General features: G+C 43.4%; 1 protein-coding gene across 2 annotated transcripts in view; it reads right to left on the reverse strand.

Moving 5' to 3' along the window:
* PPIL2 (peptidylprolyl isomerase like 2) overlaps positions 1 to 14,028 on the reverse strand; it is a 73,505-nt gene continuing 59,477 nt past the window's right edge. Inside the window, exons 17-20 of one of the 2 annotated variants that reach the window (XM_054844373.1) lie at positions 3,954 to 4,026; positions 3,729 to 3,791; positions 3,113 to 3,252; positions 1 to 1,383 (exon numbers count right to left, since the gene is read on the reverse strand). In XM_054844373.1, the coding sequence (XP_054700348.1) occupies positions 1,290 to 1,383; positions 3,113 to 3,252; positions 3,729 to 3,791; positions 3,954 to 4,026 (370 nt within the window). In that variant the 3' untranslated portion in view covers positions 1 to 1,289. Of the gene's footprint in view, positions 1,384 to 3,112; positions 3,253 to 3,728; positions 3,792 to 3,953; positions 4,027 to 13,277; positions 13,679 to 14,028 lie in introns of those variants that run through there. The other variant, XM_054844374.1, reaches the window with a different exon arrangement.

A 14,028-nucleotide genomic window follows, 5' to 3' on the forward strand; every position in this document is an offset into this window, starting at 1 on the left:
TCAAAGGCAAGCACTCAAAAGAAAATAAAAGCATTTAATGCAAAACATTTTACCAAAAGTTTGTACAGCAATTTCATATAAATGGAGTCTTCTCTTAAAACGTGAAACCACCAATATAAATGTATTGTTACAAAGCTGATTACAAAACTGTCTCCTCAGCCACACAGAGAGGTAGGGACGGTATTTCTGTCACCTGAAAACACTGAAGATGAACTGAAAATTAATGTTCAGGATCTAGCCTGCTACATCTAAGTGATGGTAACACACGTATGTTTTTGGATTAAAACTTCACAGGCTGATATATCTTTACCTCATAAGGCCTTTATTAAGCATCCTAATAATTTGTGGGTATGCAACAGAAATACCCGAGATGCCTGTCAGCTATATTATATGGTTTTCCCTAATGATGGGAAGACTGATGTCAGGACAGACTACGGCGTGTTTTTCCCTGCAAGGAGAAGGCTTTAGGGATGGTTAAACATGGCTGCTCCCACGGTTCTGGGACCCGAGGGCAGGTTTGAACTGGTGCATCCTGGCCCCTCTGGCTGCCCAGTGGCTCCGGGAAGGCCAGCCGCTGGGAGGAACAAGTGGTGCAGCTACCCAGGCTGGGATCCGCTGCTTCCCAGGCTGTCAGAGACTTTAACGGGCACAGAGAGAGCTCATTTCGGAGGGAGCAAGGCCCTATGGAGACTGACAGCAGTCAGTCCAGCCAGGAACGTGGCAGGGCCACAAAGAGCAAGAGACAAAATTGGTCCTTATCGAGGATGAGCAAAAGGCAGCTGGAAGGGAAGGGCAGGACGGGCTGGAGCCCTCTCCTCCCCTCCGCAAAGTGCTACAGCAGCACAGGCGCTTCCCCAGCACATTAATTCATTCGTTCATTTGGCAGACTCGGCTTGTCTGGAAACGATTACCTGTAAAAGGAGCTCTTTCACCAACGTAGCTGTTCACTGAAGTAGCGTCCTGCAAGGCTGGGCTCTGCCTGGTCTGCTGCCAGCCAAGCAGAGAAAGGCTGTAGCTAACCCCCAGCGGAGCTGGGCTGCCTGCTCCCTGCTTAGCAAAACAACAACAAAAAGGCCTTCGAGGAAGATGCAGTGGGGGGAACACAGCTCTCTAGAAAACAAAGCCACATTAACCAGCCTTAACAAAGCAACAGTTTTCTTCTGCAGTGGAAGGGGAGGCTGGTGCCTTCCCTCCCCAGGACAAACTGTCTTTCGGGCTCTTGGGGACATGTGGGAAGCCGCCTTTTCTTTTTTTTGCTGTGCTGCTCCAGTGCTAGGCTCCCCACGCTGCTACCAGGAGCTGAAGTCCCCAAAGCCTGTGCTCTTTTTCTCTTTCTTCACAGCTGTGCTGGTTGAGGGCCCGTCATCTTCCACGCTGCGCTTCCTGGAGCCAAAAGAAAAACAACTCTCAGGGACTATTTACTGTTCAGTGGGACCAGGGCAGCTGGATGCCCTTCCTCTCCCAGCAACAGCTACGCTGGAGCCAGCCCATCCCTTATAAATTAGGAAGGAGTGCACTCTCTGTGCCAGCGTGGGGACTGCAGGGGGGGTAGGGATGAGGGCCTTTGGCTTACCCAAAAAGAGGGAGACTGTGTCAGTTTGTGGGGATGGTTTGGGTCAGGCTTTGAACACTTCCATGAATGTGTTCAAAACCCAACAAGTTCTCCAGGCCAGAGCTGAAGATTTAACAGCTGTACTTTTTTAGCACAGTCACGACGCAAATTTGAACCACAAGTTCTCTCCCCACCTTCTCACTTGCGTTTGTGGCAGCAAAAGGATTTATGGGGAATTAGGTGTAAAGCAGCTGGGCAAGTTTTTTCAGATCCTTTCCTGTTTCTCGAGCACAGCCTGTTGCAGTCGCTGCTGCTATCCTCAGGCTCTTTAGAGCAGAGTTTGCAACCCCATGGAAACACTACGCAGCCAGGTCACGTACTGTGGTTTTTTTGTCAGATATCAGTAGTCGATAGGGAGGACTGAGAACCCTGAACCTGCCAAACTCCTGCTCCAGACCAAACTCCCAGTTTCAAGGCAGGCTGCAATGAGTGACAGACTAGGAAAGAAAAGTCCTTTCTATACTACTTGGCCCTTTCCACAGAGCTGCAAACTCCGCTTGGGTTTCCTTTGCAAGTACAGTGCAGAATGGCAGAAGTTTTATGTTGAACATACTATTTTAAGAGACAAGCAATATTTTGTAACTGAAACATTTTACTGACACACCAAACTGACCTACAAGGGCTAACATATTTTTGTTCTCACAGTTACGCAAATGCCTGTAAGTCACGGAGGCACATACAAGCTGATTAAATAGCTGTCCAGATCTGTGTATGCATAAATACATGCCTTTACGCAGCTGACAGACAACAGCATTTTTGCAAATGCTTTTAGAGAAGTCTGCTAAAACTCAAGTGGAAGGCATTTATTTTAATTTTACCAAAACTCATGCTAAGCTGCTGTTCAGGTGGGATTCTGTACTGTCCTTAGGAAAGCAAGCGATGCTGCCAATCCCAACGGGTGTACAAAGAGTGTCTGGGAGAGGATGCTTTAGGACAAGCCCGTACAACCAGCCAGGTATCCTGGAGCTACTTGCCAGATGCACTGTGCTCCCACAGCAAGCCTGGGAACCTGCTCCCCTTTCCAGCCATTTCATTGTGCTGGTACAACTGTTTGCGTGGCTGAACAGGGAACCAGATCAGCAGACTGATAGAGGTTTAAGGCAACTACTTTGTGCAGGGGAGAAGCTGCTGAAAGACAAACATCTGTGGGACCGTGGCCTTCAGAAATAGCTGCAGAACAGGAAGAGAAGATGGTGTAGGAAGTAACACAGTACAGTTCCTCAAGGATGCCTGAGTTGTGGAAATGTAACTACAGTTCTGAAGTCAGCATACACTACTAAAGACCAACTTGGTCATGTTCAAGAGCTAAAAGAAAAGCTCAGCTAACTTGTAATCTTGAAAAACAAGGGACGTAGAGGAAACTCTTGACTGTTAAGACTGCATGAAGGTGTCTTTGCAAAGCCTGCTGGCACAAACCAAACACAGCACCGGACAGGGTCAGGGTCCAGCAGGAAAGGCAACTAAAACATTCAACAAAGATTAGGTCGGCAGAGAACTCACGTTGCAGCCATGTTAATGTATTTTCCAATCCCCTGCCGGTAAGTTTTAGGAGCCTGGACCTCTTTCTTTGGTGGAACCACCTCAGCTTTTGTTTTGGCTGCTTCTTCTTCTAGCTGGACCTTCTCTCTTTCAGCAGCAACCTGTGGGAAGCAAAGAGTGCGATCTGTTGTAAAAGCTAGTCCAGAATCAGGAGAAAATGTCTACAATTCTTTGAAGCTTTAATGCACTCTAAACCAGCAATCAGCACTGCTGTGATTACAGGGCAGGCTTTAGGAAGCAGACCTCAAGGGCCACTACACTGTCTGCAGCCATTATAACAAGACTCCTCTCTTCTCACCTGCAGCTACCCATCGCTACTGTGGGAATTTGGAAAGGAGACCATCAGAAGCGTGATGAGCTGGGAGCCGTGCCAGACTCAGTTGAAAGACCTCTCCGCTGAAAGAGTGGCGATGATCCTGGCACGCAAGGCAATGCTGAACGGCAGCTGTTTAATCTTAACTTGCAACCATATGGGCCAGGGGGTTGCCCATGTTAAAAGACAAGACATTAAGCTACAAAGTTCTCCAAACAAGAGCTTTGGCCTTTCAAGAAAAAACAACTAACCAACTATCCTCACCTGGGCATCTGCCTCTTCATATGGATCTACAAAAACAGTTGTTGTCTGAATTCGTATTTCCTCCTGGGAGCAGAAGAGAAGAAGAGCAATTCAATCTGCTGATTAAGTTGTGCCATCTACCCCAAGTTTGGTTTTGAGAGAAGCAACAGCGGGGTGAACCGCAGTGCCACGCGAGGCCATACGCGTTCGCTCCCTCCTGCACAGCCCCTGGTGCCTCACACGTACCTTGGGACGGTCTGTTTTTGGGTCACTTTCCACATTCTCCATAGCAGTCAGAGTCTCAAAGCCACCAACCACTCTAAAAGAGGAAGAATACCATTTCCAGCTGTCACAACACACTCAAAATACTCCTGCACCCTTACACCTAATATATCTAATTTATGCCCATTACTCCAGCAGATTTTTTTAAACCCTTGTGTTTGGGGGAAGGGGAATCAGCAACTGTATTTGGAAGACCTAAGATAATGTCATTCAGTGTGGAAAGTAAGAATTTTTTCTCAAATTTGGGGTTAGAATTTAAACAGAACATGGAAAAGTCAAACAGAGGCAAAGCAAAGCCATTTGTCCAAAAACCCAGTAGCCACACAAACCAGCCAGATGGAGAATGAGTGACTGTGGACAGCCATCTGTGCAGAAAGACACAAACCCATTCCAAAATGGGTTCACTTGCTAATGCTACATCCATAAATTTGGAGCTCATTTGTTACTCTCATAACCCTTGAAAAATAACCCAACAGATTTGGTCAAGAAAGCAAATGTTTTAATTAACTTCTCATTTTTTACCTTTTTTTCTTTAAATTGTATATCAAACCAAAGAGTAATATTAGGAAAAAAGGGAATCGTAACTGCAGGACTACTGGAGAGCAGTGACAGAGTTGTCCGTAGCAACACCAGTAAATGCAGAAAGTGCTGGACTGCTCCAAAAGCACATCACGACTGTGAGCTCTTGAGGCCTCTGGGAAAGCAGCAGAGCATCAAGTCACAGCCATGAGATAATGCCGGGACACTTTTCATCGTAGTTTTTATTTACGAGGACGTTAGATCCCCAGCCTCTCATTTTTCAAGTCAACGTATCCAAATACTTGCTTCAAAATGTTTAAGAAAGGCTGAAGACTTTCTGGACTGCTGTATGTTCATTTTCAAAAAAAGTGTGGAACAATGGGAAAGTTCCAGAAAAGGATATTTAGAAAGGATAAATAGGGTGACCCAGATAATTATAAGCCTGTCATCATGGCATATATCCCAGCAAAATAATGGAATAGTGGAGACAGGACATGATTAAGAAAGAAAGGAAGTAAGTAACGGCAATCAACAAGGTTTTGTGGAAAACAGAGTCTGTCAAACAATCTTCTATCTTTGAGACGACAGATGTGGTTAACAGGGATAACAGTGTCCATGGAACAGACTTCTGGAAGGCGGCTGATATTTTGATTGAGAAACCAGAACGATACGAAGTGAACACAGCACACATTAAATAAAAAAATTGGCTGACAGGTGTCAAAATCTAATTTTAAATAGGAACCACTGAGTCAGTACGTTTCCAGAGGGGTCCTGCTGGGATCAGATCTTGGTCCCAGGGTATTTAACACTTTTATCCACATCATCATCATCCCCAATTAAATTTGAAAACAGCTATACTTAGAAGAGCAGTAAATAAAGATGAAGACAGGCCGTTGATGCCGAGCGATCCAGATCTCTTAGAAAAGCAGGCTGTAGCTGGACAACATCTGTTTTAACAGAGCCAAGCCACATGGCCTGGAACCAAAAATACAGCCCATATTAATGGCTGTGGGACAACGAGAAGCAGCCATAATTCTCAAAACCACAGTTCCTGGAGCCAGAGGAGTTTGGGGCCAGGAGCTCAGCAGCGAGGGCAGGAGCCGGCCGTCGAGGAGCCCAGGGCTGCCTGTGGGATGGGGCAATCCGACAGCCAGCAATCCTCCAGCCTTCGCGGGGTGGCAACCGTTTTGAAGCCTGATTGCTGGGATTACTGGGACTCTGGTACCAGCACAAGTAGGCTGTCAAGGGCTGGGCAGATGAGGTGGAGGAAAATCAAATTAAATGAAACTAGTGGGGAAAAAAAATTAAAATGAAACTGGTGGAATATGTAGAGTGTTTTATCACCTAACTCTGCTTTCATATCAGAGAAATGAGCAATACCTCAACCAAAAGACACATCATATTCACAGGTATTTGACACATTTACTTCTACTACGAGATCTCACTCTTGCAGGTGTTTCACAGCCAGGTAGCCCTCTCCAGTCCCGGCACTCCAGTTTGCCCGGCCAGCACCAGGAGAGGCCCCTGGCTATCACGTGTGATGGTCTCAGCTGATCCAACAGAGAAATACACCTCCTGCTACCACTCCTCCCCACACTATTTACACACCTCACACACTCCCCCCCCAAGAGCCACATTAACCAAATGAAACAGGCTGACCATTGTGGTTTGAGAGGCGAGTGGGTCCTTCTCATTCCACGCCCCTCGTGCTTAGCACAGCACCGCTGCTCCTCAGTGCGGCCCCACGGGCTGGGACAGGCACTAAATGTGACCCAAAGGACACCTCATCACAGCAAATAAAACCGTGCAAGTGAGAGAGGATGCTGCTCAGCACCTGCCTTGAGCAGAGCCATCCTTGTGAACATTTCGTTGCTGCTGCGCTGCTCCAAACTTCTCCCCTTTATTCCTCAAGGGCCTGTTGATACTCTGTAATCAGGTTGTGACTTTTAAGAGAAATTAAAAAACATGTATGCAGGCTGGAGCAGCCTCATTCATTTGCAACTGGAGGTAGCACACTGGGGGAAGCGGCACAGGGCTTGAAGACCCTGCATGAACTTTGGAAAGTTCGTAACAAAAACTCAATTTTAAAATCCTCCTCCAGGCCAATATGAGATTCACTTATAATACTGATGATTAACACACAGCCCAAGATATATTCACTGTATTTTAATTGCCCCTAAAGGAAACTTCTGATTTAATATCGAAGGATTTTCTAGCCAACAGCTCCACTCATTATCTGCTCGTATGTTTTCATTTAATTAGGTTCTGATAATTTGAAATAGCCAGATCAGCTACGCACTGGCAATCTCAACTAAGTAATCCCTTAGCCCATAGCTAGACCTCCCACAATATTAGCCCTAATGCACTTTGGTGATGCTCACGAATCTTCAGTCGCTATGCTAATTAAACGTTATTGGGAATACTTTGTCACTTGTACATTTTAAAAGGCTGTGATAGACATGGCATTCACAGGTCATCAGTAAATGACCTAAATAGCCTATTTTGGCATGATTATAAAAGGCTAAGGGGGGAAGAAGACAAAGTTGTTATGCCTGCAGAACATGTCATTCTCTTTTCTTCTTAGCTTCTTGTCTCTAAAATGGAAAATTGCTTTCTTTTACACCCCTGCCTTCTCTAACATTTTGCACAGCGAGTATTTCTATGCATATACAGTGTCAGCAGAGTAAGCTCTCACTACAGGTTTATGTCTTTAGACAAAGCCATAATACCAATCAAAAATAAAAATGAATTTGGATACAAACCACCAGCTCAGACGACAGACCAGAGGAACTGGAAATAATTTACTAGTCACTTTTGTTCAGGGAGCCTTGTCAAGGATCAGGCCCAGCAGAGGCTGGTGTTTCATCAGTAAACATTAAAATCCAAAAAAGACAAGATCTGATTGCAAACATCACCCATCCAGTAAAAAATGAACTACACACTAATCAGGGCAGTCATGGCTGGATGCAAAAAAAATGGAATATTCCAACTTAAGGTCTCAAACAGTTGGATTTTGCAAACTTTCCTCTGATTTTTCTACGTAGAGACAGGATGTACATGCAGGCTCTCAAAACATTACATGTTGTTATTGTCAAATTTCATGATGTTACATTGCTGCGCTAAAATCAGTTTGACAAGATATAATGTGTGTAATCCCATGCACTGGCATCCGTTACAGCAATTGCTCCGCACTCAATGAGGAAACCAACATGCTGGAGTGGTTTGGGGGATTCTTTGCCCGTCCCACTACACATATTCTGGATGCAAGAAGAAAAGCCCAGACATGTTGCCAAGAAAAACGCCCATACAAGTTATACATAGAAAAGACCATCAGATCAGAACATTAAAGCATTAAAAACTCTAAAGAGAGAGCCACTACTTAATATTATTCTAATATCCACTACCTTTGAACAAAAAGAAATAAAACCTGTTCTATGAATAAATCTGAGTCTCAGCATAAGGAACTCTACATGGTTTTCATTAAAACAAAATGCAAACTCCAGAAGTTCAAACTAATATCCCTCTATACCCTTTACATGTGCTAAGTGCGTTACGCTGACGGTGACAGGTCACACTGCGTTAGCCTTTCTCCTTCAGCGTCACTTGTGCTAAGTTGGGAGCACAGCCGAGAAGGGAAGGGAGAAGGGCAGAAACAAGTTTAACCTTTTCCACTGTTTCTGGCTCTATTCCTGTTATAAGGTGCCACGCATGCTTTGTCCTAAATTGACCAAGTGAGGTTTAAACAGACGTTCAGATGACATCCTACAGGGAAAAGGATGATACCTTCAAGACACCATTTACATTAGAACAACCAGTGCAACCGAGGGTTTGCTGTGTACTTCCAGTAGATGTTGAACAGAGAAATGATGATCTCAACTATATATTTAGCTCAGCATCCCTGAGACAGCTTGTTGTATTTTTAGAGGAACTTGATAAATGTTGCATTACATTTAAGCACGGACGACAAGGTTGGTACATTTAAGTTTTTTTCTGTTAGCATAGTAATGAAAACAAAAATGTGCCCTTACTCGTGCAATACTATTTTCTTGAAAACTGAACTAAGTTAGCACTGGAAAATCTTCGCATTTCAAATTTAGAGATGTTATTTAGAATCACACTTCCTGTTAAGGCTCCTTTATGGAAACTAGTAACCTTGCTTCATAACCACTGCCAATGTCTTTGCATGAAGTATAAGTGAAATATCTGGAGCAAGCTTGATCTATTTCATAGAATCATAGAATGGTTTGGGTTGGAAGGGACCTTAAAGATCATCTAGTTCCAACCCCCCTGCTGCGGGCAGGGACACCCCCCACTAGACCACGTTGCCCAAAGCCTCATCCAACCTGGTCTTAAACACTTCCAGGGATGGGGCATCCACAACCTCTTTGGGCAACCTGTTCCAGTACCTCACCACTCTAACAGTAAAGAATTTCTTTCTAACATCTCATCTAAATCAACCCTCCTTCAGCTTAATGCAATATGCCAATGAAAATCTCACTGCTACGTTAGTGAGCGCTGCTCCTAAAGAAAACTGCAGCTCCCTAGCAGGCCCACAGACATTCACACAAGGACTTCCTATTTCTCATATTTTTGTTTAGCAGAATTATAGGAATTAAGCCTCGTGCAATGCTGGGGATGGCAGCGGTCCAAGACGATAGTTTCCTGGTCAGAAGACGATACAAGAACAATGTCTGCACTTTTTCAAAAAAATGCTTTAAACTAGAAACAGAAACCAGAAAGAAACATTGCTGTTTTGTAAACACATTCTGCCCTCAAGGTTATTTTTATAAAAAGGAGTACATATATTTATATACACACGCAGAGAGAACAATATATACATGCACAAACAAGTACACTCAGGACAAAATGTTTTCTATGTATACACTCAATCTGAAATGGAGCAAGCAATTCGAACTCCCAACAAGGATACAGTCAAAACATCTCAATCTCTCATAAGGGCTTAATCTAGCAGGCAAGACACAGGGATGAAGGGTGCCGAAAAAATAAAACAACTTGGAAAAAAGCATTTTGGAACTAGACTCAACAGATGAACCTGGCACGTAAGGACTTCTCAGCTTTGGCACAGACTTCCTCTTCAGAGATCTTACAACTGTTTTGGAAACGATACCAGCCCTCGTGCAGCTCCCACGGCCCAGTCCTCGTGCGCTACAGGACAACACAGCCGTGGTTTCCACAGGGAGGCCTGCTTTACTTCCCCACCTGGCTCCTCTCTCCTGTCCTGGTGTCTGGAGAGCAGACTCTGCAGTGCAAAATTAGGTCAGGCTCCCTACACAGATTCAATAACAATATCAGCTTTTCTTCTGCTGTCACACCATTTCTCCATTCTTCAGATATACTAAAGCAGAAGAGCAACAAGAACAGGAGCTTCCCAGCTTAGAAGCCATTGGGGTTCACGGATTCAAATCATACAGGGAACGTTACAAGTGGAAACAGACACTGTGCATTATTTAACCGTACCCGGGCAGCTGAGTAATGCCTTGTAGTCATTTTATGTAGCTAATCACTTTAGAGCACAAGAGTTACTTTCATTGCCCCATTCTACGGAATTGCAGTGGAAAGCATTAAACAGGCCAAGGCATATTTAATACAGTGATGCTTATCCAAGGAAAGCAAGCTGTCTTCCACAAAAGCATCTGGCAAGGGGAGGAGGGAAGAAAAGACTAAGCTGAGTGCATGTCAGCTACTGAATGATGCCTCCAGTTTGACCAAGTCTGAGGTTTCCCAAACCACCTTGTTCATTATTTCCAGCAGAAAACCTCAAGAGACAGTTAAAAGATCTGCGTAAGCAGATACAGGCAGCCATGTACAAAGGGGAAAACTGACCTCCATATACTCATCTCCTGTCTCAGTTGCCACATCCTTTTCTCAATTCTTGACAAACACAAGTGATACTCTAATAAACACACCGAACTGTTGCACAGATAATTTCCAGCTTTGCAACTCTGACCACAACACTTTTCTCTCCGTTCCCTCTATTGCCCTTCCTTTTATCACATCACATACCTGCAACCTGTCCTCACTTTCAAGCCCACTATGCTTTGCTTGTCCTAAAAATCTCACCCAAAATTCACAGAGAGCATTTCTCCCCTTCGGCTGATCATCATGGCTTGACCACCTTCCATTATTATTTTAAACATGCATTTTTTCAAGTGTCCCTTTGGCTTTGGAACAGGCTCACCAAAAACATCCACAAAGCCATTTCGTTTTTCCTGGGTCTTTCTTTTCCCTTGGTTCTGAAAAAAGTGCAAACTGTCGGTGGAAGGTAGTCTGAAAGGGGTCACTACTGTGACTTCCCTGTACCTAGAGGCAGTCTCCTTTCTACTTCCACAGCTCTCTGGGACAGAGATTACATTTCTATTTCTGCTTATAAAGGGCAAACGTGCCAGGTCCCTGATCCACAGTAGCTGTGAGCCATCGGAGTAATAGAAAATATATTAGCAACCTGGATGTGATGTGCTTGCATCTAAATTTCATAAAGCATGCCAGACAGGAACATGAGCTTATCCTTGTGTTTTGGCCATAACATCCTTGCAGCTCATGCTGTTGACGTCCCAGTTGTAGCATGGATAAGAGGGAGCTCCGTCACACACAGCCCACAACAGCAGCAGACGGGACCTTCCCCATGCAGCAGTCACCTGCAAATGCTTCTCATCCACTCCGTGCATGTCAGTTGGTTTACATTATTTGTGTTTCTAAATTAAACCTCTTACCAGCCAGCTAGAAGCCAACAAAAGCCACCAGTTAGTTTTCACGTTAATTACAGCATTCTCTAAGTTAGGAGAAATGGTAATTACTAGAAATGGTAATTACTAATTTAATCTAGGCAGCTCTGCTGGAGCAGGAAATCTGTGCAGCCTGCAACACACCTCCAAGGGAAGGCATTCTTCTCTCACTCTCTGCCTTTGTTTTTGTTCCCCATCCTTGCCAAATTATCTCCTTTATTTTCAGTAACATCCATCCTCATTATTGCCATGGTGGGCAGCACAACTATGACAAGATGCCCTCCCTGTCCTCCAGTGGCAGCCGCCTGCTGAGACTTGAAAATTCCAGTGCACCAAGCCAGACACGTGCCACCTCTTCACAGTCCCACTGTCTGCAGCTGGTGTGTTTTCCAAACATACTTAACAGCCAAACATCCAACTCTTAATAGCTGCTACTATGCAAAAATTATGTTTCAAACCAGTGGGGACATGAATAAGATCCAGCTCTCCAGAGAAGGAACTTTTCAGTGTTCCATCCCACACAGGACCAAAAAAGAATGAAGGGGTGGGAACGGTTGCTCTTTCACTCTTTCTTGTTCTCCAAAGTATGGAAAGTCTGCTAAAAAGTTCTATACAAATTACAAACAGGATAATTCTGCTGTCAAAGATACATATGTGACACTCACTAACATGAAGCAGAGCCGCACAGAAATAGCTGAGGCTACAGATGAGATCAGAGTATTTAAGTTTGTATATTAACTGAAATAAGCAATCCTCAAATCTATATGAAAGTCACAACAGGCCAGTAAGCATCCAATTAGGACAATCTAATTTAACATTCATGGAGACAAAGAATTCTTATTTCATGGGTTCATTCTATTCTTAAACCTAGATATTATTCCTAGATATGCTTCCCAGATATTATTGTACTATAGAGTCTAAGATCAGATATAGTCAGCAAATCCTGGAAACACCCAGGATCTAAAATAGCAAACTGAAGCTGGAGTTTCACTAGAGGTACAATCTCTTGAATCTTTTGGCTTTTATGGCTTTTAAAAACAAATGCAGGTAAAAACAGCTGAAGGACTTTGATGACAGAGTACAGATCTCAAGAGCTGCACACATCAGCTTTTTATATTAAATTTGTAGGTAAACTCAATTATTCAAGTATTCAGTTTGTAGATAAATACAGAGTGACTGGAATGCATCTATTCCAGCATCTTCATTTTTTACATTCTTTGAATTAATCTTCATTTACATGCAAGAAAGTCCAGGGTAAAATTCCCCTGTTCTGTGTTCAGATGAAGATGTCACTCAGTTTTCATGCAGGGAGCCAAACACGATTCTAAAATAAATTTAAAGTTGTTCCTTTGTATTTCAGCTAAGAGTATTTGCAGGGCTCAGAAAGCAGCATCACTTCTTGACTCTGGCAACCAAGTTCAGATTTCCGTAGTAGCAAGGACAATTCAAAAATTAAGAGTCTTTCCTAAAACTGCCACTGCATAAATCTCTACTATACACTTAACCAGAGTTACCTGGACTGAAGTAATTCCTCTCTAAAGGGCAATGTACAGCGCAAAACATCATTTGAGCCATTTTACTCATAAGATACTTGAGATGTTATGCATGGTGCGAGGGCTTCTGGGAGCACGCTCCCTGCACCGCAGTAAGCTCAGCTACTCTCCCAATTTTTTCTTGGTGAATTATGGTAAAACTGGAGCACACTGGGGAAACACAGCAAAGACACTGGAGGACTATACAGGATGCTGCTCGCTGAAGCCAGGTTGCATCCAGAACTGAGGAACAGTCACATTTTGAGCTGAGCCGTCCTAACCCAAATACTACTTCATGAGGTGGCAAGCTCAGGTTAACAGCATTACTGTATGGGATTTAGTGGGATTTTTGCGCAGGATTCAAATTGTGGCTCAAGTGAAATAGTCTTAAGATATGGGTACCGTAACTCCTCCAAGAATATACTCGCTCTCAATTTCTGTATTAGAATCTGCTTTATTTATTTGCTTTCACAAAATGACGAGAGAACTTTAAATTTTTCTAGGACAGACCTGAGACAAGAAAAATAAATATATTTCAAAGGGTGCAATTACTGCAGAATCAGTATCGGAACTAAGAGCACTAAAATAATTGTTTAAAATGAAGCCAGCTTCTGCCTCAAGAACTCACAGGCAGAGAACATGGATTAAATATATCACTTTCATTGTACAGCACTATTGTATGACATCCAATCAAAGTAAGCAGCACATGCATTTATTTTCAATTGCTGCCTTTCAAACAGATAAAACTATGAAAAGAATAAAAAACAAATCTTCATATAAAAAAAGACTGTAACGTCCTCAGGAACTACCAATGAAGCAGGCTGGTAAAATTCCTGCCATTTGCACCGAGGCATTTGTTAGCACAGCTATGCCTGACTTGGTAAATACCATGTACCTGCAGCAAAGGAAGCAAAGAACAAACTGTAACATAAAGATTTTGTAATATCTCCTGTAATAAATACCTTGATCTTTATCATGTGAGGGCTTGACTGGAAAAGACTTTTGGAAATGACTTATTTATAAAGAACAAAATTCCCTTGCTGTCTTGACATTGGTAATATCTTTATATACACACACATGAACATCTATATATGTACACACACATGCAAACACACAGATTTTATACTGATGATAATTGTCAGGAATAAAAGAAGAATAGAATAACAAAGAATAAAAGGGGGCAAAAGACCTAACCTATGCAGAAGCTCTATATTCTATGCCATGATGCAGCCTTATCTTGACTAA

This window comes from Grus americana, chromosome 16 (assembly GCF_028858705.1).
Source record: "Grus americana isolate bGruAme1 chromosome 16, bGruAme1.mat, whole genome shotgun sequence".
In the NCBI taxonomy this organism is placed as follows: domain Eukaryota; kingdom Metazoa; phylum Chordata; class Aves; order Gruiformes; family Gruidae; genus Grus; species Grus americana.